The sequence below is a fragment of the Poecile atricapillus genome, chromosome 14 (assembly GCF_030490865.1).
Source record: "Poecile atricapillus isolate bPoeAtr1 chromosome 14, bPoeAtr1.hap1, whole genome shotgun sequence".
NCBI lineage: Eukaryota > Metazoa > Chordata > Aves > Passeriformes > Paridae > Poecile > Poecile atricapillus.
Window position 1 is genome coordinate 16,280,556 of NC_081262.1, and position 25,316 is coordinate 16,305,871.

A 25,316-nucleotide genomic window follows, 5' to 3' on the forward strand; every position below is an offset into this window, starting at 1 on the left:
CATCACAGGGCCCTGTCCATGGGTGCAGCCGCTGTGGAACCTCCTGCCCCTGCTCCTTCCCCTTCCTCCTGCCCCCCTCAGCATCTCCCTGGGCCAGCCATGGTTCCTGTGCTGCTGGAGCGGGGATGGAACCGTCCCAGCCAAGCCACGGTCCCCAGGGCTCTGGCAGCCCCTGCGGCGGCACCGGGAGCATCCTGTGACAGCACCGTGTCCGTGGTGCCCCCGGCTCCTCTGGCACTGCCCACGCACAGAGTGTGACCCCCGAGCCGTGCCCGGGCACCCCCAGAGCCAGGGAGCCCTGTGCCCTCTGGGTGGGCACCACTGCCCCCGCTCAGACTGGCCGGGACGATGCCGAGCAGCTCCTGCCCCTGGCTGCTGCCCCAGAGGGTGACAGGAGCGGGGAGCTTTGGGGACAGTCCTGTCCCTGTCCCCTCGGGGCATCAGGAGGTCCAGGGGGGTGAGGCACTCCCCCAGGTGCCAGGGTGGGCCAGAGGCAGGTGGGATGGAGGGATGGAGGGGGGCTGCTTGGCAGAGGGGCTGCCAGAGGCAGGAGAGTCAGCGGAAGGGGAGGATGGAGCTGTGTGGGCAGGGGGAGAGGAGCCAGCGCAGCAGCTTTGCGTCAGCCGGGCATCCATCCCCTCCGGCAGCGCTGCCCTGACTCATCCTGCGGCCCCCGAGCTCCCGGGGGGATTCGTGGGCACCGGGGGGGCTGCACCGGCACACGCTGAGAGCACTCCCGGTGCCAGACAGGAACCCCCCGCGCTCCCTGGCTTAAGTCACTCTCAATTTTGTGGAATTTTAACATGGGAAATGCCTGTTGCTTTCCCAGATCTCCCCCCCGAAGGGGCCCCTGGGGCAGGGGCTGTGCTGGGTGAGCTGTGTCCCCACTCTGGGCTGCCCACCCTGCCCAGCCCCAGGGCACCAGTGCAGGAGCGGGGCTGGAAGGAGGAGAAGGGAGGAGTGGGAAAGGGCCCGGCTGCCCTGAGCGGGGTCACAGCTCCTTCCCCGGGCAGGGGCTGGGGGTTGCTCCGGCCCTTCCCCTCTCCGGCAGCTGCGGGTCTAAGGCAGACGCCTCCCCCCTCTCTCTGCTGTGACAGGGCAGTTCGCAGCTTCCCGCTGTCCCCGCGGGGCTGGCAGGGCGCTGCCAATGTCACCTCTCTATTTTCAGCTTGTTTTCTGCTTTCCCGTGGCGGGAGGTGACCCCCACAGGGGCACAGGCACGCACAGAGATTTGTTTTCTGGGAAGGACAAGGCTGTAGAGATGCTGGAGTGCGGGAACTCCGGGAACGGAGCATCCCCGGCTCGGGGAGGGGGAATTGCTGCACCAGGGCTGGGCAGGAGCCGGGAGCCCCGGGAGGCACCGGGGGCTCCGGGTGAGCCGGGAACCCGGCAGCGGCTCCTCCAGGGAGGAAGAGGATGCAGCCCCCAGAAGGAGACAAATAGCATGAAGATGTCACTGGGACGGTTGTCATGGCAACGCCCCAAAAAATGCCGAACCAAACATGGAGCGGAATCGCTGCTTCCTCCCCAAAGGGAGCCCGTGGGGAGCGGTGCCGTGGGGACCCCAGCGCGTCCCCGCCTCCGCTCGGGGCTCTCGGTGGGAGCGGGGCCGGGGCCCCCGGGCTGTGCCACCTTCCCCTTTCGAGAGGATGCTCGGCCCCGCAGGAAACGCGCTTGGCTGCGGCTGCCTCTGCACCGGGCACCCCTGCACCGCGGCTGCTGCCTGCACCCCGGAGCCCTCCTGCATCCCAAATCCATCCTGCATCCCAAATCCATCCTGCATCCCAAATCCATCCTGCACCCCGGAGCCCTCCTGCATCCCAAATCCATCCTGCACCCCGGAGCCCTCCTGCATCCCGGGTCCATCCTGCACCCCTGAGCCTTCCTGCATCCCAAATCCATCCTGCATCCCGGGTCCTTCCTGCATCCCAAATCCATCCTGCATCCCAAATCCATCCTGCACCCCGGAGCCCTCCTGCATCCCAAATCCATCCTGCACCCCGGAGCCCTCCTGCATCCCAAATCCATCCTGCACCCCGGAGCCCTCCTGCATCCCAAATCCATCCTGCATCCCAAATCCATCCTGCATCCCAAATCCAACCTGCACCCCGGAGCCCTCCTGCATCCCAAATCCATCCTGCATCCCAAATCCATCCTGCATCCCAAATCCAACCTGCACCCCGGAGCCCTCCTGCACCCCGGGTCCATCCTGAATCCCGGAGCCCTCCTGCACCCCGGAGCCCTCCTGCACCCCGGGTCCATCCTGCACCCCGGAGCCCTCCTGCACCCCGGGTCCATCCTGCATCCCGGGTCCTTCCTGAATCCCGGAGCCCTCCTGCATCCCAAATCCATCCTGCACCCCGGAGCCCTCCTGCATCCCGGGTTCTTCCTGCATCCCGGGTCCTTCCTGCATCCCAAATCCATCCTGCATCCCGGGTCCATCCTGAATCGCAGAGCCCTCCTGCATCCCGGGTCCTTCCTGCATCCCGGGTGCTTCCTGCATCCCGGGTCCCTCCTGCATCCCGGATCCCTCCTGCATCCCGGGTCCATCCTGAATCCCGGGTCCATCCTGAATCCCGCATCCATCCTGCATCCCAAATCCATGCTGCACCCTGGGCCCAACTCCATTACATCCCAATTTCCTCCTGCATCCCAGATCCATCCCACACCCCATCTCCCTGCTGCACCGTGGTTTCAAGGCCCCTCTCCCAGCAGCTGCAGGGCAGGGGGGCTCGGCAGGTCCTTCCAGGGCAGTGGTGCCACTGCTGCGGTCGCTGGGGACAGCAGGGGACAGCAGGGGACAGCAGGGGACAGCAGGGGACAGCAGGGGGGACAGCCCGTGCCCGGCCTCGTGTGCTGATGTGTTGGGCACATTCATCTTTAATTTGCCAGGGTGACTTTTGATCAAGCATTTGTAACATCACATTGTTTTTCCTTGAGTATTATTAAAGTGCTTGATTTATGCTAATTAAATGCCAATTAACTTCCAAGCACTTAATGTACTTTAAGGACATAAAATACATCTCATTCCCGTTCAATTAAGTTTGCATCAGGCCTGGACATGGGTCTGCAGCGTGTTTTTATCGGCACATGGATCTGCTGGGATGCTGCCTGGGGTTTTCCAGGCTCTGTTGGGATGGAAAGGGCTCCGGCAGGGAAGGGGATGGGTGCGGGGTCCTGGTGCCTCGGGCAGTCACGGGGTGCTCGTTGCTGCTGAGGCACCAACACTCAGCCCCTGCAGGAAAGCTGGGATGAGCTCAGGGAGCTTGGGAGAGACTCCAAAGGCTGCACAGACATCAGGCACACGCTGGCCCAGGTCCCGCCAGCTGTGCCTGCTGCCAGCACTTTGGGGACACGGGGAAAACAATCGGGGTGTTGCAGAAGAACACCCAGCTCTTCCCTGTGCCTGCTGCTCACCAGCAGTCTGGGAAAGGATCGGCCTCCAGAGTTTTCCCTTCCAAAATCCTCCCTTCAGCAGGATTGGAGGGGTCTGGCAGTGTGTTCCCCCTAAGCCTGGTCCTGAAATAGCAGCTCCCCGAGCAAAGGCGGCACGCTGAGGGGTGCCAGGAGCGTGGCTGGGGAGGGATAGGATGGATGAACACTTTTAGAACGTGCCCCGTGAGGCGTCTGGGAATTCTCCTGTTGCTCAGCTCCAAAGCTTTTCTGCAGCTGGAGAAATCACAGCCTGAAAAAGAAAAGGTGAATGAATCCTTTTAGCTCGTTTTGCCCATGAGGCAAACCCGGAGCGGCTGCAGAGGGCGAACCCCGAGCTCATCTCCGGTGTCTGTGCCAGCCCCGGGAGCTGTGGGTGCCATGGGGGCTCCCATGGGTGCTCCCGGGCCGGGGGCTGCGTGGGTGCGGCACGGGGGACAGCGGAGGTGGGCGATGACGTGCGGAGCCAGCTCTGCTCGTGAGCTGGCAGCTGCATGTAGGAGCTGGGAGCGAGGCGATGGAGGAGTGGGAGTGGGGATGGAATTCTGGGGAAGCTTCGGCAGCCGCGCCATCAGCGGCCACTGCAGCACCGGGATGGGATGGGATGGGATGGGATGGGATGGGATGGGATGGGATGGGATGGGATGGGATGGGATGGGATGGGATGGGATGGGATGGGATGGGATGGGATGGGATGGGATGGGATGGGATCAGTGGGATGGGATGGGATGGGATGGGATGGGATGGGATGGGATGGGATGGGATGGGATGGGATGGGATGGGATGGGATGGGATGGGATCAGTGGGATGGGATCAGTGGGATGGGATGGGATGGGATGGGATGGGATGGGATGGGATGGGATGGGATGGGATGGGATGGGATGGGATGGGATGGGATGGGATGGGATGGGATCAGTGGGATGGGATGGGATGGGATGGGATGGGATGGGGATGGGCTCCTGCCCTCCCAGACCTGGCTCTGCCCACAGGGCACCGAGGCTGGGCATCATCCCTCGCCACTGTGCCACGTCCCCAGCCATGTGCCATGGCCCTCAACGCTGCAACGTGTCCCTCACTGCTGTGCCGTGTGTCCCATCACGGTGTCACACCCCTCACTGCTGTGTCCCATCACGGTGTCACACCCCTCACTGCTGTGTCCCATCACGGTGTCACACCCCTCACTGCTGTGTCCCATCACGGTGTCACACCCCTCACTGCTGTGTCCCATCACCGTGTCACACCCCTCACTGCTGTGTCCCATCACGGTGTCACACCCCTCACTGCTGGCCGTGTCCTTTGCTCTTTCACTTCTTCTCGTTGGCATTGGCCCCCATTTGGGCTCCCTGGCACAGAGGTGTCCCCTGGGGACCCCCGGACCCCTGGAGCCCCATTCCCCCGCTCCCCCTCCCTGCCGACATCCAGCTTCTCTCCCCCATCACCAAAGGCTTTCTGTGCCCAGCGCTGCTCGAGCTGAGGGATTTACATTTTAAAGGGGTTTTAGAATGGATTTGCACGGACATTTATTTGCAAGTGCTGTTTTTCCAGCTTTTGCCACTTAGAATGTTTGTGGAGAAGAGCTAACAGACAGAAACCACAGCAGGGAAAGCTTCAGAGAACTCGTTTGTGCTCAGGCAAATCCGGCGAGAGTGGCAGTGTGGAGTGGCACAGGCAATCCTCGGTGCCAGCCCGTGCTGCCCTCTCTCCTTTCCGTGTTCTGGGGGTCCCAGGTCTCTCCCCTGTGAGCAGCAGGAGCGCGGCTTGGGGAGCTCCTCTTGCAGGGTCAGAGGCAGCGGAGCCTTCTGGAGCCGCGGGACGGCCGGAGCGAGGGCAGGGAAGGGGAAATCGTGTTAATCGTGTTCTCTGCTGGCAGCAGCCAGAGCGCTGCACAATAAATAGCCATTTTAATTACTGCACAATATTTACAAGATTGCTTCCTCATTGGGGAAATTAAAACAAATGCTCCATCGAAATGATCAACGTTGTACAGAGAGGCGCGGGGCTGGGAAAGGAAGCCTCGGGCTGCTGATGGAGCAGGAATTGGCCCCTTTGTGCTGCCGGGGCCGCCTCTGCTCCGGTGTCCAGCAGGAGCAGCAGCGTCTGGAGCTCGGCCCTGGCCAGGCTCAGGAGAAAGGAGGCGGGGAAAGGTTGTGCAGGGATGGGGGAAAGGTTGTGCAGGGGATGAGGGAAAGGTTGTGCAGGGATGGGGGAAAGGTTGTGCAGGGGATGAGGGAAAGGTTGTGCAGGGATGGGGGAAAGGTTGTGCAGGGATGAAGGGATGGGGGGAAGGTTGTACAGGGAAGGTTGTGCAGGGATGAGAGGAAGGTTGTGCAGGGATGGGGGAAAGGTTGTGCAGGGGATGAGGGGAAGGTTGTGCAGGGATGAAGGGAAGGTTGTGCAGGGATGGGGGAAAGGTTGTGCAGGGAAGAGGGGAAGGTTGTGCAGGGATGAGGGGAAGGTTGTACAGGGAAGGTTGTGCAGGGGATGAAGGGAAGGTTGTGCAGGGATGGGGGGAAGGTTGTGCCGGGATGCAGGGATGGGGGGAAGGTTGTACAGGGAAGGTTGTGCAGGGATGAAGGGAAGGTTGTGCCGGGATGAAGAGAAGGTTGTGCCGGGATGAGGGGAAGGTTGTGCAGGGATGAGGAGAAGGTTGTACAGGGAAGGTTGTGCAGGGATGAGGGGAAGGTTGTGCCGGGATGCAGGGATGGGGGAAAGGTTGTACAGGGAAGGTTGTGCAGGGATGAAGGAAGGTTGTGCCGGGATGAGGGGAAGGTTGTGCCGGGATGAAGGGAAGGTTGTGCCGGGATGAAGGGAAGGTTGTGCCGGGATGAGGGGAAGGTTGTACAGGGATGAAGGGAAGGTTGTGCAGGGATGAGGGGAAGGTTGTGCAGGGATGAGGGGAAGGTTGTGCCGGGATGAAGGGAAGGTTGTGCAGGGATGAAGGGAAGGTTGTGCAGGGATGAGGGGAAGGTTGTGCAGGGATGAAGGGAAGGTTGTGCAGGGATGAAGGGAAGGTTGTGCAGGGATGAAGGGAAGGTTTTGCAGGGATGAAGGGAAGGTTGTGCAGGGATGAGGAGCTGCAGGGGCCGCTCAGCCCCGCGGGATGGGTGTCGGGGCGGGTGCGCGGTGCCGGGGGGTGAGGAGGGGGCTGTCCCTGTCCCAGCAGAGGCGGTGCTGCCGGTCTGGCGGGGTCCCGGGCCCGGTCCCTCCCTCCTGGGCCCCTGGGTGGCCGCAGGACCCTCCTGAGGTCCCCGCCCTGCTTCCCGCACCCTGAGCGCGCCCTATCCCGGAGGTGCCTGCGGGGCGGGGGTGACCCCTGGGAACTGAACCCCCCAGGGCTGCTCTTCTCCCAGCCCCCTCCCATTCCGTGCTCTTCCCTCAGCTCCTTCCCTGCCTTTTTTTCCTCTTTTTTGCAGCTCTGCGGTTGCCATGGGAACGGTGACATCCCGAGCCGGGCGGAGCGGGGCGAGCGCGGCCGCCCGGGGCCACCCCGGGCACGGGCGGGGGTCCCACGGCTGCGGGATCCCACGGATTGGGGTCCCACGGGTGGGGAGTTCCCCTGGAGCGCTCCTTTTCCAGCGGAAAGAGCAGCGGGATTTAATTCCGTTCGAGCACCCGCTGCCAGCCCAGCGAGTCCTTCCAGGGGAGGAAATTCCGTCCGGAATGAACAGGGGTGGTGTGGGGAGGAAAGGCAGGATGGCCCTCAGTGTCCGAGTGTTGATAAAAGAGCTCGCAGGACCTGATGGATGCGATCCAGGATAATTTGGGGTTACGGAGGATTCACCCTCCTCGTTCCTGGAGCAGGGAGGACGCCTGGTGACACCTCCCGGGCTGTCCTGGGGGGCAGAGGCAGCAGTTCCATGGGGAGAGCGGGACAGGGAATGGAGAGGGAGAGCTGGGAATGCGCTGGGCTCCGAGCCCCAGTGTGTCACTGTCACCCCGAGGGACAGGCCTGATGTCCAAGGAAAAACCCCACGGACGCAGCTTTGTGCCCCCAGGACCTGCAGGACGGGGGTCAAGCGCCGCCTGCTCCCGGGTGCTGCGGATCCCCAGCCCCGAGAGGAGCAGGAAGGAGCTGCAGGAGCCGCAGCCGAGAGGGAAAAGCCAGAAAACAATTTACAGCTTCCTGCAGATGGCAACCGGTACGATCTGGCTGACAAACACAGATGAGCAAGCGTGAGGGAGGGATAAATAAACCTCGCGGCTCGTGGAGTAAAACAACCTGCTGGGATTTACTGCAGAAAATCCCCGCTCGGCCGGAGCCGGGCTCACATCCCTGCCCCGGGCGGGAGAGAGGCGCTGCGGCAGGAGCGGGGGACAGGGGACAGAACAGGGGACAGGGACAGGGGACAGCCTAGGGGACAGGGGACAGGGACAGGGTACAGGGGACAGGGTACAGGGGACAGCCTAGGGGACAGGGGAGAGAGGACAGGGGACAGGGGACAGCACAGGGGACAGGGGACAGGGACAGGGGACGGGGAGAGCCCAGGGGACAGGGGACAGGGACAGGAGACAGGAGACAGGGGACAGGGACAGGGGACAGGGGACAGGGGACAGGGGACAGGGACAGGGGACAGCACAGGGAACAGGGACAGGGAACAGGGACAGGGGACGGGGGACAGGGACAGGGGACAGGGACAGGGACAGGGAACAGGGACAGGGGACAGGGACAGGAGACAGGAGACAGGGGACAGGGACAGGGGACAGGGACAGGGGACAGCACAGGGGGCAGGGACAGGGGACAGGGACAGGGGACGGGGAGAGCCCAGGGGACAGGGGACAGGGGACAGGAGACAGGGGACAGCACAGGGGACGGGGAGAGCCCAGGGGACAGGGGACAGGGGACAGCACAGGGGACAGGAACAGGGGACAGGGGACACAGCAGCCTCCCAGCTGCTGCCCCAGCGGTGCCCTCGGGCCCAGCGAGCCCAGGAGCAGCCGAGGCACCGCTGCAAAACCCGCCCGAGTCATTTCACCAGAGAGCAGGGAAAGCCTCATGCAGATGTTTTCCACTCCAAAACTCTTCTGGGTTCTAAACTGGTGAAGCCCCGAGTCTTTCTGGGGGACTTTCTTTTCCCTCTTCCCTTTTTTTTTCTTAATGAAACTTTTTCAAAATGTTTCTGGAAATTTATGACAGGTAGGTTGTCCTCTGTCTGAAAATATTTTTTCCGTGGTTTTTCCTCGCAGTGAGGAGCTGAAGGGACACGAGGAGCTGTGGCACCGGGGGACGCCAGGGGACAGCTCGCAGGACTCTGGTACTCCCGGCTGCAGCCCCCGCTCGCCCTCGGGCCGGGATAAACTCCAGTGGAAAATAACTTGAGATAAAGGCGGTGAGGAGTAGCGAGCCCCAGCCGGGGTTTGTGCTTCATCCCAGGCTCGTTCGTGCTGGGCAGTGCCCGGAGCGGCCCCGCTGGAGCTCCCGGGGAGGGGGAGCAGAGCGCGGTGCCCAGGGCTGTCACCCTGAAAACTCAGCTTCTGAGCTTGCTGACATGGTTTTCTAAGGACTTTCCCAGGACAGTAACTGTAAACATAGATATGTGGACATTCTTTCTGTTACACGTCTTGTGATGGGCATCTCTCATGGGCAGTGCAGTGAGAAAGTGTTATCCTGACCATCCAATCCCTGGCTGTGGTCAGGAGCCTGTAAATCCTGGGAGGAAAAATAAACTCTGTCTTTCTTTCACCACACCTCGACCTGTGTCCGTGTGATCTGTTCATCTTCAGCGGCCACACAGGGCCACAGCCCCAAGCCCGATTTTCTGTGCAGCATCTGCGTGCAGGGATTTATGCACGGAGGGCAGGCCCCGGGATAAGCTGGGGGTGGCCAGAGGCCAAAGCACGGCAGGAACATCCAGCTGAGGATTTCCATATCCCGGGATTTGAGGCACCCGGGTAATGGGGCTCCTGAACAAACATCCCTGCCCTGCACATCCCTGTCCCGCACATCCCTGCCCCGCACATCCCTGTCCCGCACATCCCTGCCCCGCACATCCCTGTCCGGTACATCCCTGCATTCCTGCTCCGCACATCCCTGTCCCGCACATCCCGGCCCCGCACATCCCTGCATCCCTGCCCGGCACATCCCTGTCCCGCACATCCCTGCCCGGCACATCCCTGTCCCGCACATCCCTGTCCCGCACATCCCTGTCCCGCACATCCCTGCCCGGCACATCCCGGCCCCGCACATCCCTGTCCGGTACATCCCTGCCCTGCACATCCCTGTCCGGTACATCCCTGTCCCGCACATCCCTGCCCCGCACATCCCTGCCCCGCACATCCCTGCATCCCTGCCCCGCACATCCCTGCCCCGCACATCCCTGTCCCGCACATCCCTGTCCCGCACATCCCTGTCCCGCACATCCCTGCCCGGCACATCCCTGTCCCGCACATCCCTGCTCCGCACATCCCTGCATCCCTGCCCCGCACATCCCTGTCCCGCACATCCCTGTCCCGCACATCCCTGCCCCGCACATCCCTGTCCCGCACATCCCTGTCCTGCACATCCCTGCATCCCTGCCCCGCACATTCCTGCCCCGCACATCCCTGTCCCGCACATCCCTGTCCCGCACATCCCTGCCCCGCACATCCCTGCCCCGCACATCCCTGCCCCGCACATCCCTGCCCAGCACATCCCTGCCCCGCACATCCCTGCCCCGCACATCCCTGCCCCGCACATCCCTGTCCGGTACATCCCTGCATCCCTGCCCCGCACATCCCTGTCCCGCACATCCCTGTCCCTCACATCCCTGCCCGGCACATCCCTGTCCCGCACATCCCTGCCCCGCACATCCCTGCCCTGCACATCCCTGTCCCGCACATCCCTGTCCCGGACATCCCTGCATCCCTGCCCCGCACATCCCTGCTCCGCACATCCCTGCCCCGCACATCCCTGTCCCGCACATCCCTGCCCCGCACATCCCTGCCCTGCACATCCCTGTCCCGCACATCCCTGTCCCGGACATCCCTGCATCCCTGCCCAGCACATCCCTGTCCCGCACATCCCTGTCCTGCACATCCCTGCTCCGCACATCCCTGTCCCGCACATCCCTGCCCGGCACATCCCTGTCCCACACATCCCTGCCCTGCACATCCCTGCCCCACACATCCCTGCTCCGCACATCCCTGTCCTGCACATCCCTGCATCCCTGCCCCGCACATCCCTGCTCCTCGCATCCCTGCCCCGCACATCCCTGTCCGGTACATCCCTGCCCCGCACATCCCTGTCCGGTACATCCCTGCCCCACACATCCCTGTCCCGCACATCCCTGTCCCGCACATCCCTGCCCCGCACATCCCTGCCCGGCACATCCCTGCCCCGCACATCCCTGTCCGGTACATCCCTGCTCCGCACATCCCTGCCCCGCACATCCCTGTCCGGTACATCCCTGTCCCGCACATCCCTGTCCGGTACATCCCTGCATCCCTGTCCCGCACATCCCTGCCCCGCACATCCCCGTCCCGCACATCCCTGCCCCGCACATCCCTGTCCCGCACATCCCTGCCCAGCACATCCCTGTCCCGCACATCCCTGTCCGGTACATCCCTGTCCCGCACATCCCTGTCCCGCACATCCCTGCCCCGCACATCCCTGCCCGGCACATCCCTGTCCCGTACATCCCTGCATCCCTGCCCCGCACATCCCTGTCCCGCACATCCCTGCCCCACATCTGGAGCGGTGGATCCGCGATGGAGCAGCGGAGAGCGGCTGTGAGGGAAGGGATTACTCGGCCGGCAGGAAAACCCTCCCAGCTTCAAAGCTTAATGAAGAAATCATTGTGCAGGGATCAGCCCCGCGCCTCTAACGAGCCTCGTTGTTATTTAAATGAGGCTCCTGGAAGGGCTGGGTGAAGAATTCATTATGAGACTGTTTTTCTGAGCAATGTGATGAACGATGGATATAAAACCAGCCATCCCTCGGGGGGAGGAAGCTGCAGAGAAATTCAGCTCTCGGGAGAGAGCAGCTGGAGTTTGCCATGGCACAAGCAGAATTATCGTGCAGCCCGAGGGGGCAGGTGCTGCAGCCCGGCCCAGGGATGGCAGAGCTTTGGTGGTTCTGCTGTTCCCCTGCCTCCCCTCGGCTGTGCCTCCAGAGCTGGGCAGTGTCCCAGCTGCTCCCAGCCCTGTCCAGCCCGGCCTTGGGCACTGCCAGGGATCCAGGGGCAGCCCCAGCTGCTCTGGGCACCTGTGCCAGGGCCTGCCCACCCTCCCAGCCAGGAATTCCTGCCCAAAATCCCATCCAGCCCTGCCTCTGGCACTGGGAGCCGTTCCCTGTGTCCTGTCCCTCCATCCCTTGTCCCAAGCTCCTCTCCAGCTCTCCTGGAAATCCCACAGACACTTCAGGGGGCTCTGAGATCTCTCTGGAGTTTCCTCTTTATCTTGCAGCAGCTCGAGCCCATCACTCACAGCTCGGTCCTGCTGCTGTTGAGTTTGAATCTTGGTTTTTTATCCAGCATAACAATTGAATGCTGTCCTTGCCTCTTGGCGCTGTTTTCTGGCTGTCCCAGGCCTGAAGCTCCCCTTCACTCCCTGGTGAGCCCTGGGGAGGTGACAGTGCCACTCTGCCCCTGCCACCACCCCGACCTCACCGTGCTCCCGGCATGAAGCACAGAGGGAAATCAAAAAGCTGGAATCAATAGCAAGGAATAATGACAACTTCCTGTAGAGTTCTAGGACATGGAAGCCAATTATCGATCAGATGGTTTGGGAACCAAGCAACAAAACCCCAAGGATTTCACCACAAACTTTGCTTAACCAACTGTGCAGGAAGGCGGTTTGATGTGGGCCGTTTCTGGGTGCATAAAACAGAATTAATTTGTTCTCCCTGAAAGCCAGCAGCCAGGAATATGAAATATTTAAATAGCCTAAGCATGTTTGGCATGTGCCGAGCCATGCGAGCGCCCGGAGCGCCTGAGCCTCCCGTGCCGGCGGGGTCAGAGCAGCTTTGGGCAGGCGTGGAGGTCTCTGCAGGGAGCAGAGGGTGCTCAGCCCCCGGCCCAGCCCCCGGCCCAGCCCTCAGCCTCCTCACCTCCCTGATCCACCCGCAGCACGCCCTGCCTTGGGGCGCGCTGGAGAAACGCTCTCGGGCCTGAGAAATGAGGATGTGTTGACACAAACCGAGAGCACCAGGCCCTGCAGCTCAGAGCTGGGAATGGTTTCACTCTGACACGGCCCTGCCGCCCCTCCCAGCCCGGGACCTGCAGCTCCAGGCCACCCTGGGAGCCCCGGGCGAACTGCGAGCCTGGGCTGGGGATGGATCCTTGTTTCACTCAGCGTATGCCAGCTCTGCATCCCTCGGGGCACCGGCAGGGACGGCAGCCCCTGGTTCCCTCCTCAGCACTCCTGGGTGTCTCTGCCCCCGGGTCTCACCCTCCCCCGGGTCAGCAGCGCTGGGCTGGCGGCCACGGCCAGCTGGAGCCCTCTGTGCCCCCCGCAGCCCCGACACCGCCGGCAGCGGCCCGATGTCCCCAGCGCCAGCCGTGCCCGGGTCCTGTCCATCGCATCCCCTGATCCATCACATCCCCTGATCCATCCCAGCCCCTGATCCATCCCAGCCCCTGATCCATCCCAGCCCCTGATCCATCCCAGCCCCTGATCCATCCCAGCCCCTGATCCATCCCAGCCCCGCATCCCGGAGCAGCCACACGTTCCATCCACATCCGCAGCGCCGGGCACGGCGGGGCTGCTGGAGCGGGAGGGAGGAGGCGAAAGGAAATGATGGATTTGCACATCCAGGACGGGAGCAGGGGCTGTTCCAGCCGGGCCGGGCTGCGGCTGTGTCCCCGCTGCTGTCCCCGTGTCCCTGTGGCTGTCCCCGTGTCCCCGCGGCTGTCCCCGTGTCCCCGCTGCTGTCCCCGTGTCCCTGTGGCTGTCCCCGTGTCCCCGCGGCTGTCCCCGTGTCCCCGCGGCTGTCCCGGTGTCCCTGTGGCTGTCCCCGTGTCCCCGCTGCTGTCCCCGTGTCCCCGCTGCTGTCCCTGTGTCCCCGCGGCTGTCCCCGTGTCCCTGTGGCTGTCCCCTTGTCCCTGTGGCTGTCCCCGTGTCCCTGTGGCTGTCCCCGTGTCCCCGCCGCTGTCCCCTCGCTCCGGCCACTCCGCAGGTTTATGTAAGCTCAGGCACCAACATTTGGGCTTTTTCTCGCCCAGCGGCGGCTGTGAAGGATCTCCTGCCGCCGGTGGGTGGGGAGCTGGGTCTCTCCTCACATGAACGCGGCATCTCTCTCCCCGCTCCATCCCCGCGGCACGGGGGACGTGGAACACGCGAAAACTGTGAAAGCAGAAAGGGAAAAACCAGAGCAGCTGATGTCAGCCCGCTGCGGGGAGTGCCTGTCACCCCGTCCGTCCCCAGTGTCCCCAAGGAACCCGGGGCAGACCCCGCTCCCCAGCGCTGCCCCGCCTGCGGCTCCAGCTGCGGCTCCAGCTGCGGCTCTGCCCCCGGGCCCTTTGTCCCGTGGGGTTTGAGCGGGGCTGTGCAGCCCTCGGGGACCCCCCCGAGCAGCCTCGGAGCGGGGGCTGAAGAATCAACTGCTCTGAGCAGCGACAAGATCCTCCAGAGCATGGAGGGACCAAGATTTTCCATCTAAGAAGGTCCCTGTCCCCTTTCCAGGATCCCTGTCCCTGCCCCAGGATCCCTGTCCCCTCTCCAGGATCCCTGTCCCCGCTCCAGGATCCCTGTCCCCGCTCCAGGATCCCTGTCCCCGCTCCAGGATCCCTGTCCTTGCTCCAGGATCCCTGTCCCTGTTCCAGGATCCCTGTCCCCTCTCCAGGATCCCTGTCCCCTCTCCAGGATCCCTGTCCCTGCTCCAGGATCCCTGTCCCCTCTCCAGGATCCCTGTTCCCTCTCCAGGATCCCTGTCCCTGCTCCAGGATCCCTGTCTCCTCTCCAGGATCCCTGTCCCTGTTCCAGGATCCCTGTCCCTGTTCCAGGATCCCTGTCCCTGTTCCAGGATCCCTGTCCCTGTTCCAGGATCCCTGTCCCCTCTCCAGGATCCCTGTCCCCTCTCCAGGATCCTTGTCTCCTCTCCAGGATCCCTGTCCCTGTTCCAGGATCCCTGTCCCTGCTCCAGGATCCCTGTCCCTGCTCCAGGATCCCTGTCCCCTCTCCAGGATCCCTGTCCCCTCTCCAGGATCCTTGTCTCCTCTCCAGGATCCCTGTCCCTGTTCCAGGATCCCTGTCCCCTCTCCCGGATCCCTGTCCCCTCTCCAGGATCCCTGTCCCCTCTCCAGGATCCCTGTCCCCTCTCCAGGATCCCTGTGCTCTCTCCAGGATCCCTGTCCCTGTTCCAGGATCCCTGACCCCTCTCCAGGATCCCTGTCCCCTCTGCAGGATCCCTGTCTCGGCGCTCCTGGCATGCTGGGTGAGGGCAGGACGACAAACGGATGTGGAGGCTGCCGGGTGCTGCTGAAGCACCTTTATATCTAATTAGAGCTGTCCACCTGTTTCCTGTGGCGGATTTGGGTCCCAAAGAAAAGAGAGTTTTAAAAAAAGAGACAAATCTGTTCTCCAGCTTTTCTGAATCCTTCAGAGGAAGCCGGTGTGGGCAGCAGGGGAGCAGCATCCCCACAGCAGCGCCCGCCGGGTGCTCCCGCATCAGCCGCCGCTCCAGGACCGCAGCTCCCACGCCCGGAGGCAGAGCTTTCCCAGGAAAAGGGGAGAATTCAGCTTGGGGTTGGGAATTGAGTCTCTTTGCTGGCCTTTGGGGCTGGCTGTGCTGCGGGGTGAGGCTGCAGGGCTGTAGCTGTCCGACCCAGCCATGGCAGCGGCCCCGGACCCCCGAGCCCCTCTTTGGGGCGGGGGTTCTGCTGGGAAGGGTCGCGTTCCTGGCTCTGCCCCGAGCCCTCGGGCCCTGGGGCTGCTCCGAGCTCCCCCTTCCCAGAGCAGCTCCAGGCTGGCCGGTGGGAGGATGAGGTCCCTTCCTGAGGATGTGAATCACGGCTCCAGGGGGGGCTGCCCTGCTCCCGCTGCCTCCCGAGCACAGGGGCTGCGCCCCGGCCGTGGAGCTCGGGCTGAGCCCGCGGAGATTCCCGGCGTGCCGGGACTGGAGACACCGCTTCCCGCAGCACGGCTGGGCTCGGGAGCCGGCCCAGGGGAAAGCAGCATTAGAGCCCACACTTTAATGGAAACAGGAATGAACCGGGCTGATTTCTGCTCCGGCACTGCTCTCCCCTGAGAGCCACGGGCCGGGGCTGTTTGTGTGTGCCAGACCCTCGGCGCACCTGGGGACTGCGCCTTCCTCAGAGGAAGGAGCTGCTGGGATGTTCATCATTTCAAAGTGCTGCGGGGATCTGGATCCGCGGCTTTTGGGAAAATTAACATGGCCATGAAGATCCTGGCTTTAATATGATGTGACTCAGAGTGCACTAAATAATGAAAAAGTAAAATAAGGTAGAATTATGTAAACTAAGGAAAGAAAAAAGCAATCCCCTGAGAGCAACAACTGTACCTGGCTTTTGTACTCCTGCACCATGGCCCAGCGGTGACAAAAGTTTGAGCGTGATTATCATGATTATCAACACTCACAGGGGGAAATTAAAGCCATATTCTCTGCATTGCACATGCAGCAGTTATGGGGGCTGTCCTTGGAAAATGGGAACATACAGTAAAAAACAACAAGGCAGAAAGAGGCGAAGGCCAGAGTTTACAGTCAAAATGAGCAGAATTCAGCCTGGTGTGGCTCCACGTGCAGTGCAGCAGCGCTGAGGGGAACACCCCACTCCGCTCGAACAGTGCAGAGGGAAGCAGTCAAAACGCCCTGTTATTATTTCCATTATTGCTCGGTTCCTTTCCATGCAGGAGGAGTTATTTCTGCTTCACAGATCCCTGTGGGAGTGGGGCAGGGGGGACTCTGCGGCGTGGCCGCTGCTGTTGGGCACAGCAAGCCCCACGTGTGCCCCCCACGCACCCCGGGGACGTTCCCCCATCCCCTCCTGGCACGGCACAGCATGAGCAGCGATGGCTGCAATTTATTTCTCCTTCTTAGCAGGAAAAGCAGACGGTGCTGGGAGATGGAAGCAGCCTGCTGCTCCTGGGAGGGTGACATCAGCAGGACAGGTCAGCCCCGTTCTATTACTGCAATGAACCTTTCACAGCAGCTGCATAATAACAGCCCTGGGCCTATTTTGGGAAAGTCTCCTGGGTGTTTAATTCCATGGAGTGAGCGGGGCTTTCTTCAGAGAAAGAGCATGTAGGATGGAGGGCTGGATCACAGCGGAGCAGGGATGGTCTCGGGCCTCAAAAGGGTAAGGATCACGTGGATGCAGATCCAGAATTAAATCCCAGAAATGAGAATTTAGAAAGACTTGTTTGTGGAAATACGGTTACGTTTCACTTGAAGCTGTCTCGTGTTTTGATTTGAATTCTCATCTCCTCAGGTGGGCCCAGGGAGACCTGGATGTCAGAGGAGGAGGCTGATGGATCTGATTTTCAGTGTCTGTGAATGCTGGCAGGGAGTGAGAGAGGTCAGTGTGGATGTGGTTGGAAAAGTCCTCTGTGCCAGCCGGCTGAGGTGTTCTCAGTGGGTTGGTAAAAGAAGGTCATTATTCCAACTACAAATTCAAAAAGCCATTCCCAGAGGAGCACTGAGCTGCTGCTTTGTGCCCCTGTGGCTGTGTGTGAGCCCTGGGCTGGTGGCCACGCTCCTGCTCCCCCAGGCACGGCCACCGCGGCGCCCAGCCTGGCACAGCTGCTGTGCCTGAGCTCCTGCCTGGCTCCCCGCTGGACTCGACTCGTGCTGTGCAGAAAACCAGAGGAGGAAATAAAGATTCTGGCCTGAACAGTGGGAGGTGTGGGCCTCACGAGTCACTGCCAGTGCTGCAGTGGGCACGGGCAGTGCAGGTGTCCCCATGGCTGGCACCATCCACATCCTCCTCCTGCTGGGTCCTGCTCGCTCCTGCACCTGCCAGCTCGGGCAGTGCCACGGGACAATGGCCCTGCCTTGGTGACCCTGCCCACAGCCCTGCCTCACGTGGGGATCTGTTCCTGTCTGTGCCTGGGGTGCATCCCTGTCCATTCCCAGTGTCCATCCCTGTCTGTGCCCAGGGTGCATCCCTGTCCATTCCCGGTGTCCATCCCTGTCCATTCCCAGTGTCCATCCCTGTTCATTCTCGGTGTCCATCCCTGTCCATTCCCAGTGTCCATCCCTGTCCATTCCCAGTGTCCATCCCTGTCTGTTCCCGGTGTCCATCACTGTCCATTCCCAGTGTCCATCCCTGTCTGTTCCTGGTGTCCATCCCTGTCTGTTCCCGGTGTCCATCCCTGTCCATTCCCAGTGTCCATCCTTGTCCATTCCCAGTGTCCATCCCTGTCCATTCCCAGTGTCCATCCCTGTCCATTCCCGGTGTCCATCCCTGTCTGTACCCAGTGTCCATCCCTGTTCATTCCCAGTGTCCATCCCTGTCCATTCCCAGTGTCCATCCCTGTCTGTTCCCGGTGTCCATCACTGTCCATTCCCAGTGTCCATCCCTGTCTGTTCCTGGTGTCCATCCCTGTCTGTTCCCGGTGTCCATCCCTGTCCATTCCCAGTGTCCATCCTTGTCCATTCCCAGTGTCCATCCCTGTCCATTCCCAGTGTCCATCCCTGTCCATTCCCGGTGTCCATCCCTGTCTGTACCCAGTGTCCATCCCTGTCCATTCCCAGTGTCCATCCCTGTTCATTCTCGGTGTCCATCCCTGTCCATTCCCAGTGTCCATCCCTGTCCATTCCAGGTGTCCATCCCTGTCTGTACCCAGTGTCCATCCCTGTCCGTTCCCGGTGTCCATCCCTGTCCATTCCCAGTGTCCATCCCTGTCTGTACCCAGTGTCCATCCCTGTCTGTACCCAGTGTCCATCCCTGTCCATTCCTGGTGTCCATTCCTGTCTGTACCCAGTGTCCATCCCTGTCCATTCCCGGTGTCCATCCCTGTCTGTACCCAGTGTCCATCCCTGTCTGTTCCCGGTGTCCATCCCTGTCCATTCCCAGTGTCCATCCCTGTCCATTCCCGGTGTCCATCCCTGTCCATTCCCAGTGTCCATCCCTGTCTGTACCCAGTGTCCATCCCTGTCCATTCTCGGTGCCCATCCCTGTCCATTCCCAGTGTCCATCCCTGTCTGTACCCAGTGTCCATCCCTGTCCATTCCCAGTGTCCATCCCTGTCCATTCTCGGTGCCCATCCCTGTCCATTCCCAGTGTCCATCCCTGTCTGTACCCAGTGTCCATCCCTGTCTGTTCCCGGTGTCCATCCCTGTCCATTCCCGGTGTCCATCCCTGTCCATTCCCGGTGTCCATCCCTGTCCGTTCCCGGTTTCCCCGCGCATTCCCGCGGGATGCAGATGCTCTATGCAAATGAAGGGCCGTGCCGGGCCCCATGCAAATCATTATGCAAATATGGGGGCGTGGCCGCAGCGAGGCGCGGGGGGCGTGGCTCGCAGCGCCGCGAGGCGCGGGGGGCGTGGCCGGCGATGCAGATGAGGGCGGGGCGTGCCGAATGTAAATGAGGGGCGTGGCCCGGCGGCGGGCGGTGTCGGAGCCTCCCGCCAGCTGCGGGCAGCGGCCCCGAGCGCGGCCGGAGCAGCGGCAGCCCCGGCGGAGCAGCGGAGCGGGCCGGGCCGGGCCCGCAGCCCCCGCGCAGCATGGCCGAGCCGCCCGCGGCAGCGCCGGCCCCCGAGGGCGAGGAGGGCCCGGTGCGCTTCGCCCGCAAGGGCGCCCTGCGGCAGAAGAACGTGCACGAGGTGAAGAACCACAAGTTCACGGCGCGGTTCTTCAAGCAGCCCACCTTCTGCAGCCACTGCACCGACTTCATCTGGTGAGCCTTCCCCCGGAGCGCCGCAGCCGCTCCGGGACGCCGGCTCGGCGGGACATCCCTCCTTGATGAGCTCGCTGGGGCTCATGCTCGCCGTGCTCCGGGCCCCCCTCTCCTCCCGTCCCGGCTCCCCTCATCCCCCGCATCCCACCGCGCTCCCCCGGTGCCCGCTCCCCTCCGGCCGGCGGCTCCGGGCAGGGTCGTTGCGGGGCCGGTGTCTCACTCCGCCTCTCTCTCCGCAGGGGCTTCGGCAAGCAGGGCTTCCAGTGTCAAGGTGAGTGTCGCGCTGCCGGGCGGGCCGAGGGGCTCCGTGTCCGCCCCCGGGACCGGCCCCGCATCTCCCTGCGGGCAACATCTCCGGCCCGAGCATCTCCGGCCCGAGCATCTCCGGCCCGAGCATCCCCGGCCCGAGCATCCCCGCCGCCCCGGGCCGAGCATCCCCGCCGCCCCGGGAAGCAGCTTAGTCATTTTTTAAACCAACCCAGCAACTAGTCGCTGCCTTTAAGCCGGTCGGGTCTCGTTAGCAGAGATAAGCGCCCAGGACTTCAGCTAAATCCCCCGAAAAAGGCCGAGGGGAGTTTGTTTTTAATAGACTTAACACCAAAACATGTGTCTGGCTGGCGAACGGGCTGGGCGAGGGCTGCTCCGCGGCTGGAACTGCGCAGCCGGCGAGCACTTGAATGGCTTAGTTGTGTTGCTGGGGAAAAAAATGAGGCTTTATAAGAAAACATGTTGCAGTAGCCGGGTTACTATGACCATATTTCTTTGTTCTGGTAATGCCGGGATTCTGGAGGGGCTCTTCAGGGATCTGGGATGTCCCCTCGGGAAATTCTGCTGAATTACCCAGGCGTTCTGTGGTTGCTGTTGTAGCCAGCCCAGCTGGGGGCTGCTCCTGCTCGCAGCTCGCCCTGTCCTGTGGGTCCCACCTGTGTGGGGTTCAGACGGGGCTGCTGCTCGCAGCTGCAGGCAGTGAAATTCTGCTTTTGTGAATATTTGGGACTGAGTTTTATTTTGGTGGGTGGCTGACTCCCAAGCTGAGGTACTTGGCATGAAAACAAACCCGCTTTAGAGCTCTAAAAGGCTTCTCTTCACAGCTGTCCTTGGGGTTTGGAGTGGCACACTCGGTGCGAGGTGCTGGGGTGGGGCTGGGGCTCCTGTAGGGGGGCTGTGCCTCGGGAGCTCTCAGGAGCATCCCTGCAGCTGCCTGTACGAGCAGTGTGAGGCTGGTCCAATTTAAATGCTGTTACTCATGCTTAACGCTTGCCACACGCGTGTAACCTTAAAATGCCAAAACATCTCCGTGCCACCTCCCAAACCCCTGCCTGGAGGCCTGGACAGGTGTTGACAGTCAGAGGAAAGTGGATATGGAGACTAAAACGTGTCCTAGGGCTGTTTCTCAAGGTCACAGCTTCCCCTGGTACCTGAGGTTTCACACATGGGCAGCTCACTCGCGTTACCGAGAGGAATTCTGTGCCCCTCGGATCTCTGTTTTGGGTTTTCCCAGGCTTGCCTGGCTGTGAATTCCCTGGTTTTCCTTACAGTGAGGGTGTGTTTGTGCAAACACAATGTCCATGAAACCCGGAGCGTGCGGTGGAGCAGGTGGGGACCACGCACTGGCCCGGCAGGGTTTGCCTGCGTTCCTTCCAGAGCCCTGCTCGTTCTACCTACAGCATCCAGTGTCGGGTAACTGGCGCCTTTCCAAGCCTCTCCTGGCTGGCAGGAGCTGTTATCCAAAGCTGTAACTGCGCTCTTGCTCCAGGGTTTATCCTTGGCTGTGTTCAGGCAGAGTTAGGGCGGCAGGTGGGCTGGGAGCGCTGAGCTGCAGGGACAGCAGCGGCACTGCCAGGAGCCCCCTGTGCTCAGTGACACCCCGAGGCTGTGTGACCGGGCTGTGACATCCCTTTCTGCCTTAAGGAAGCCCTTTCCAGCTCACTGTGGTGTTACAGGCGTCAGTGTGCCGCAGGGAATATTCCCTGTGCAACGGGGAATTCTGCGGATCCAGCTCTGCAGACCAGCCCCGTCTTTACCTTCCTGAAATCAGTGAGCCGTGGGTTTCCCCAGAGCCGTGGGGTGCTGGGGTGCCCAGGTGAAGGCAGCTGAGGCCTGGGGACACGCCGTGCCTCCCTGCAGGGTGTTCCCAGCCTGGCAGGTGAGCTCAGGGCTCTCTCCCACTGCCATCCGCTCTGGCATCACGGCTGCCCCGGGCTCGGCCTGCTGGGAGGCAGAGCTGAGGGTGCCAGGGCTGGCATTGCCCTGCTCAGCTGTGCCAGGGGAGCCGGGCTGGGCTCTGCAGACACCTCCAGCTTCGGGTTTGTAACCCGCAGGCTGTGCTGCAGCTGCTGTTCAACTTGGCAAATATTGACACGGAGGAAGAAAATCCCAGGGCTGGCAGGAAGCTCTGGAGTGAGGGTCTACCTCTCCCTCTAGTGAACACAGGAAAAAAAATCAACTTTTAATTCAACTTTAACAACTTCCCCGAGTGTTTCGTCCCGTTGTGCTGTGGGATGGCTGGAAATCCAGCTGGGGCACAGACTTGTGTGCTCTCAGCTGTTCCTACTGCTGTGATCGCTTTAAGTAGGTTCACCTGCGCCCTGATTTCTTTCTAGGGCATTTGAAATAATTAGATTGTTAATTAGCTCATTACTTGTGACTTTTGGCAGGAAGTTAGCAGAAACTGACTCTTTGTAGCTTTAAATACTAATGGTACCACAAATGCCACTTAATTGCCTGCTAATGTGTTTCTTATCCTGGCACACAATCTCCTCCTTATCCTTGTGCGCATCTCAAGACTTCCTGGGCCAACGTGGCTGTGTGAGCCAGAAAGTGTCCGGGCTGTGGGCAGCGGAGCTCTGGGCTCCAGGGCTGCTCCTGGCAGGGCAACAAAAACAAATCAGTATCTCGTGGCTGTTGGAAGCTGAAGGATGTGCCCGGAGCTGCCAGGGGGATGAGAGCTTTCCTGAGACGGGCTCGATGCCTCCTGGCCGCCTCTCAGGGGTACAGAGGGGATTTCTGGCCCTGCTCTGGCTGGAAGGGACAGAGACAGAGAGAGGAGAGTCCGTGTTCTCCCCTTCTTGTGGGGTCTGGGGGTTCATCCAGGCAGGAATGTCTGGGGAGGGGAGGAGGGAGCAGCCCCTCGGTGTCTGCGGAAGGAACAAGTGGCCAAGTCTCGGTTCTCCTGACGTAGGAAGTGCCGTAGGATGGGAAAGGAAAGGGAATGGGTTTGAAAGCTTTTGGGAGCGAAGTTCTCGGTCGCCTTCTGGGAATGTGCTTGGGAACTGGCAGCTTGCTGTTTCCTGCTGTTTCCCCCGCCTTGGCATCCTCGGGGCTGTTTCTCCTGCAGTCCAGGCAGCTCTGGGTCCCTTTGAGGGTCAGGATGTGTCCCAGGAGCTGGTTTTGCTCAGCCCGGGGTCGCTGGGGCTGGGCTGGGCTCTCACCCTGGGGACCCGGGCAGAGGTGAGGAGCAGTGGAACACGATTCACACTCGAGAGCAAAAAATAACCTGCATCTGTCACTGCTTTCCTGTGTACAATGTAGAAAAGATCTTGGAAAGGAGAATCTTGATTCTTCTCGAAGAGAAAAGAGAAAAAAAAAAAAGCACCATTTGGTAATGGGTGCTTGGATGCAGTAACTTTTCTGGGGAAAATGTTTTCTTCTTGTGCCTGCTTATGACTCAGTAAGCAAAGAAACCCTTCAGATTAGATCTCCTTCCAAACTTTATACCACACAGAATTCCTCCCTCCAGGTTTTCCTCTCCCTGTCCTCCAAGGCCAGCGCTCTCCTTCTGTTTTGTGTGTTCACGAGACAACATCTGAGAGCAGAACTGAGCAGCTGGAAAATGTCAGCCAGGCCTTACCTCTCAAGCAAGTATTTCTGTCTCGTTCAGTGCCTCCACAAGCCACCCTTCCTCTCCCCAGACGGAAGTGAAACCCATCACACTTTGCTTTCCCCTGCAGCTCGAGCCCCTCTGCGGGCTGAGCTCGGCCCCGTTCAGCGCCGGCTCTTATTGACTGTGTTAAACAAGTAAGAAACAAAAGCAAAACAAACTCCAATCATTCGGAGTTGCCTCAAACCCAGTAATTTCGTGTCAACATATTATGCACACTGGAGCAATGTTAGTGTTCAAATAGACTAATTAAAAATGTTACTGCAATTACTTTTGCAACACAAATGATGCTAATTATATAATGCCGCAGAAATTGGAAACATGATTTCGGAGGGTTTTCTGCACGCAGCTCTGGGTGCAGGGCGGTGCTGCAGGGCACAGAGGACACGGGAACCTGTGGACATCAGCAGCTCCTGCCCTTCCAGCACCTGGGCTGGTCTGGCTTGTGCTGCCCTGCTCTGCCTGATACCTGCGGGGGGGAGAGGGGCTGGGGAGGGAGAGGGGCTCTGGAAGGAGAGGGGCTCTGGAAGGAGAGGGGCTCTGGAAGGAGAGGGGCTCTGGAAGGAGAGGGGCTCTGGAAGGAGAGGGGCTCTGGAAGGAGAGGGGCTCTGGAAGGAGAGGGGCTCTGGAAGGAGAGGGGCTCTGGAGAAAGATGTTCTGGAAGGAGAGGGGCTCTGGAGGAAGATGTTCTGGAGGGAGAGGGGCTCTGGAGAGAGGTGTTCTGGAGCGAGAGGGGCTCTGGAAGGAGAGGGGCTCTGGAGGAAGATGTTCTGGAGGGAGAGGGGCTCTGGAGGGAGAGGGGCTCTGGAGGAAGATGTTCTGGAGGCAGCTGGGCCGTGCAGCCCCTGTGGCAGAGCCAGGGCTGGGCAGGCACAGCTCGGTCCAGCCCCCAGTCTCGCAGTGGAAGTGGTTTTTCTTTCCCTCCCCCCTGCAGCTGAAGGGTGGATTTTTCTCTCTTATCTCCGGAGCTAGCTGTCATCCTAAAATGCTCTCGGGCCCGGATGATGAGGTGGTCTGTTTCCTTCCCGGGCATCCGTTGCTGCCTGGTGCCAGCCTCAGGATGCTGCCTGGGAGGTTTGGAGCTGGCCCGTGGGCATTTGGGTGCCTCGGGGTGGCCTTGAGGAGGGTTTGCAGCACATCTGCCTGCTGGCTCTGACACCACTGCAGAGGTTAAACCACCCCAGTCCTGAGCCTCTGCCGCGATTATTCTCCAGCTACTGAGTCCTCCTGGGGAATTTAATGCCTGGGCTGTCTCTAAGGAGACTTCTCAGCAAACAGTGCAGGCATTTCTGCACGCCTGCTCGCTCACACGCATGTGATCCTCCAGATTCCTGCGGCACACGGGTCCCTGGCAGGGTGTGACGGGCATCCTTCACTGCCAGCGAGCTGTGGGTGGGCACTCACCTGCCTTGGCACCAGCAGAAGATGCTGTGAAACGGAGCGAGACCTTGAGGGTTTGGTGTCTGCTGTGAACAGGAGGTGGGCTTGAATCTGCTCCCAAAACTTGGTGTGAATTCTGCTGGGGTTTCTGGAGGAACTGGAGGGAGGGGAGTTGCGCAAGCCCTTGCTGTGGGCTGCTGCCCTCCCGCCTTCCCAGCCAGCACAGCTCCTCCTCCTCCTCCTGCAGCTCAACAGGCAAATAGCTGAAAACGCTGGAGAGGCTCCTCAGTGCCATCCAGGCCCCGTGGATCCATCAGTGGATAAGTGGCACGATCACAGGGACAGAAATTAACGTCTGGCTGTGCCCTAATTCAGCGAGGGCAGGACTGCCTGTATCAGTTATGAGGGGTGTGGACAGAAGGGGAAGGTTGGAGTGCTTTCCCCTGAGCTGTGTGGATGTTTGCAGTGGTGGCTGGGGTGGGATCATGCCCAGGAGAAGTGTTTGGGTGGCTTTTCCTGCAGCTGTGAGAGGGTTGGTGCTGCCCAGGGCCCTGGGCTGGTGGTCTCTGTGTGCCTGTGGTCCAGCTCAGGGCAGCACAGAGTGTGCTGGGGGTGCTGGTGAGGTTCAGCCCACCAGAGTGGCCTCATGAGTCATTGTCCTGCGAGTCTGTAGCTCAGCAAAGGGTGAGTAAGGAGCTCCTGGTGGGGGAACAGTACCCACAGGTGCTTGGGCAGCGTGTTCCTTGTGCTCTCTGAGGGCTGCAGACTGTCCAAAACGAGCTCTTAGGAAAAGGCAATAAAACAAAGTCAGGAGCCCTTGTGGGGGCTCCTGGATGCTGCCCTGGGGTGCCAG

At 61.2% G+C, this 25,316-nt stretch overlaps 1 protein-coding gene across 2 annotated transcripts in view; it reads left to right on the top strand.

The window, feature by feature from the left end:
* Window positions 1-18,928: 18,928 nt before the first annotated feature.
* Window positions 18,929-25,316, top strand: part of PRKCB (protein kinase C beta) — a 109,274-nt gene continuing 102,886 nt past the window's right edge. For both annotated transcript variants that reach the window (XM_058849599.1, XM_058849598.1), the window contains exons 1-2: window positions 18,929-19,203; window positions 19,443-19,474. In XM_058849599.1, the coding sequence (XP_058705582.1) occupies window positions 19,031-19,203; window positions 19,443-19,474 (205 nt within the window). In that variant the 5' untranslated portion in view covers window positions 18,929-19,030. The remainder of the gene's footprint in view (window positions 19,204-19,442; window positions 19,475-25,316) is intronic.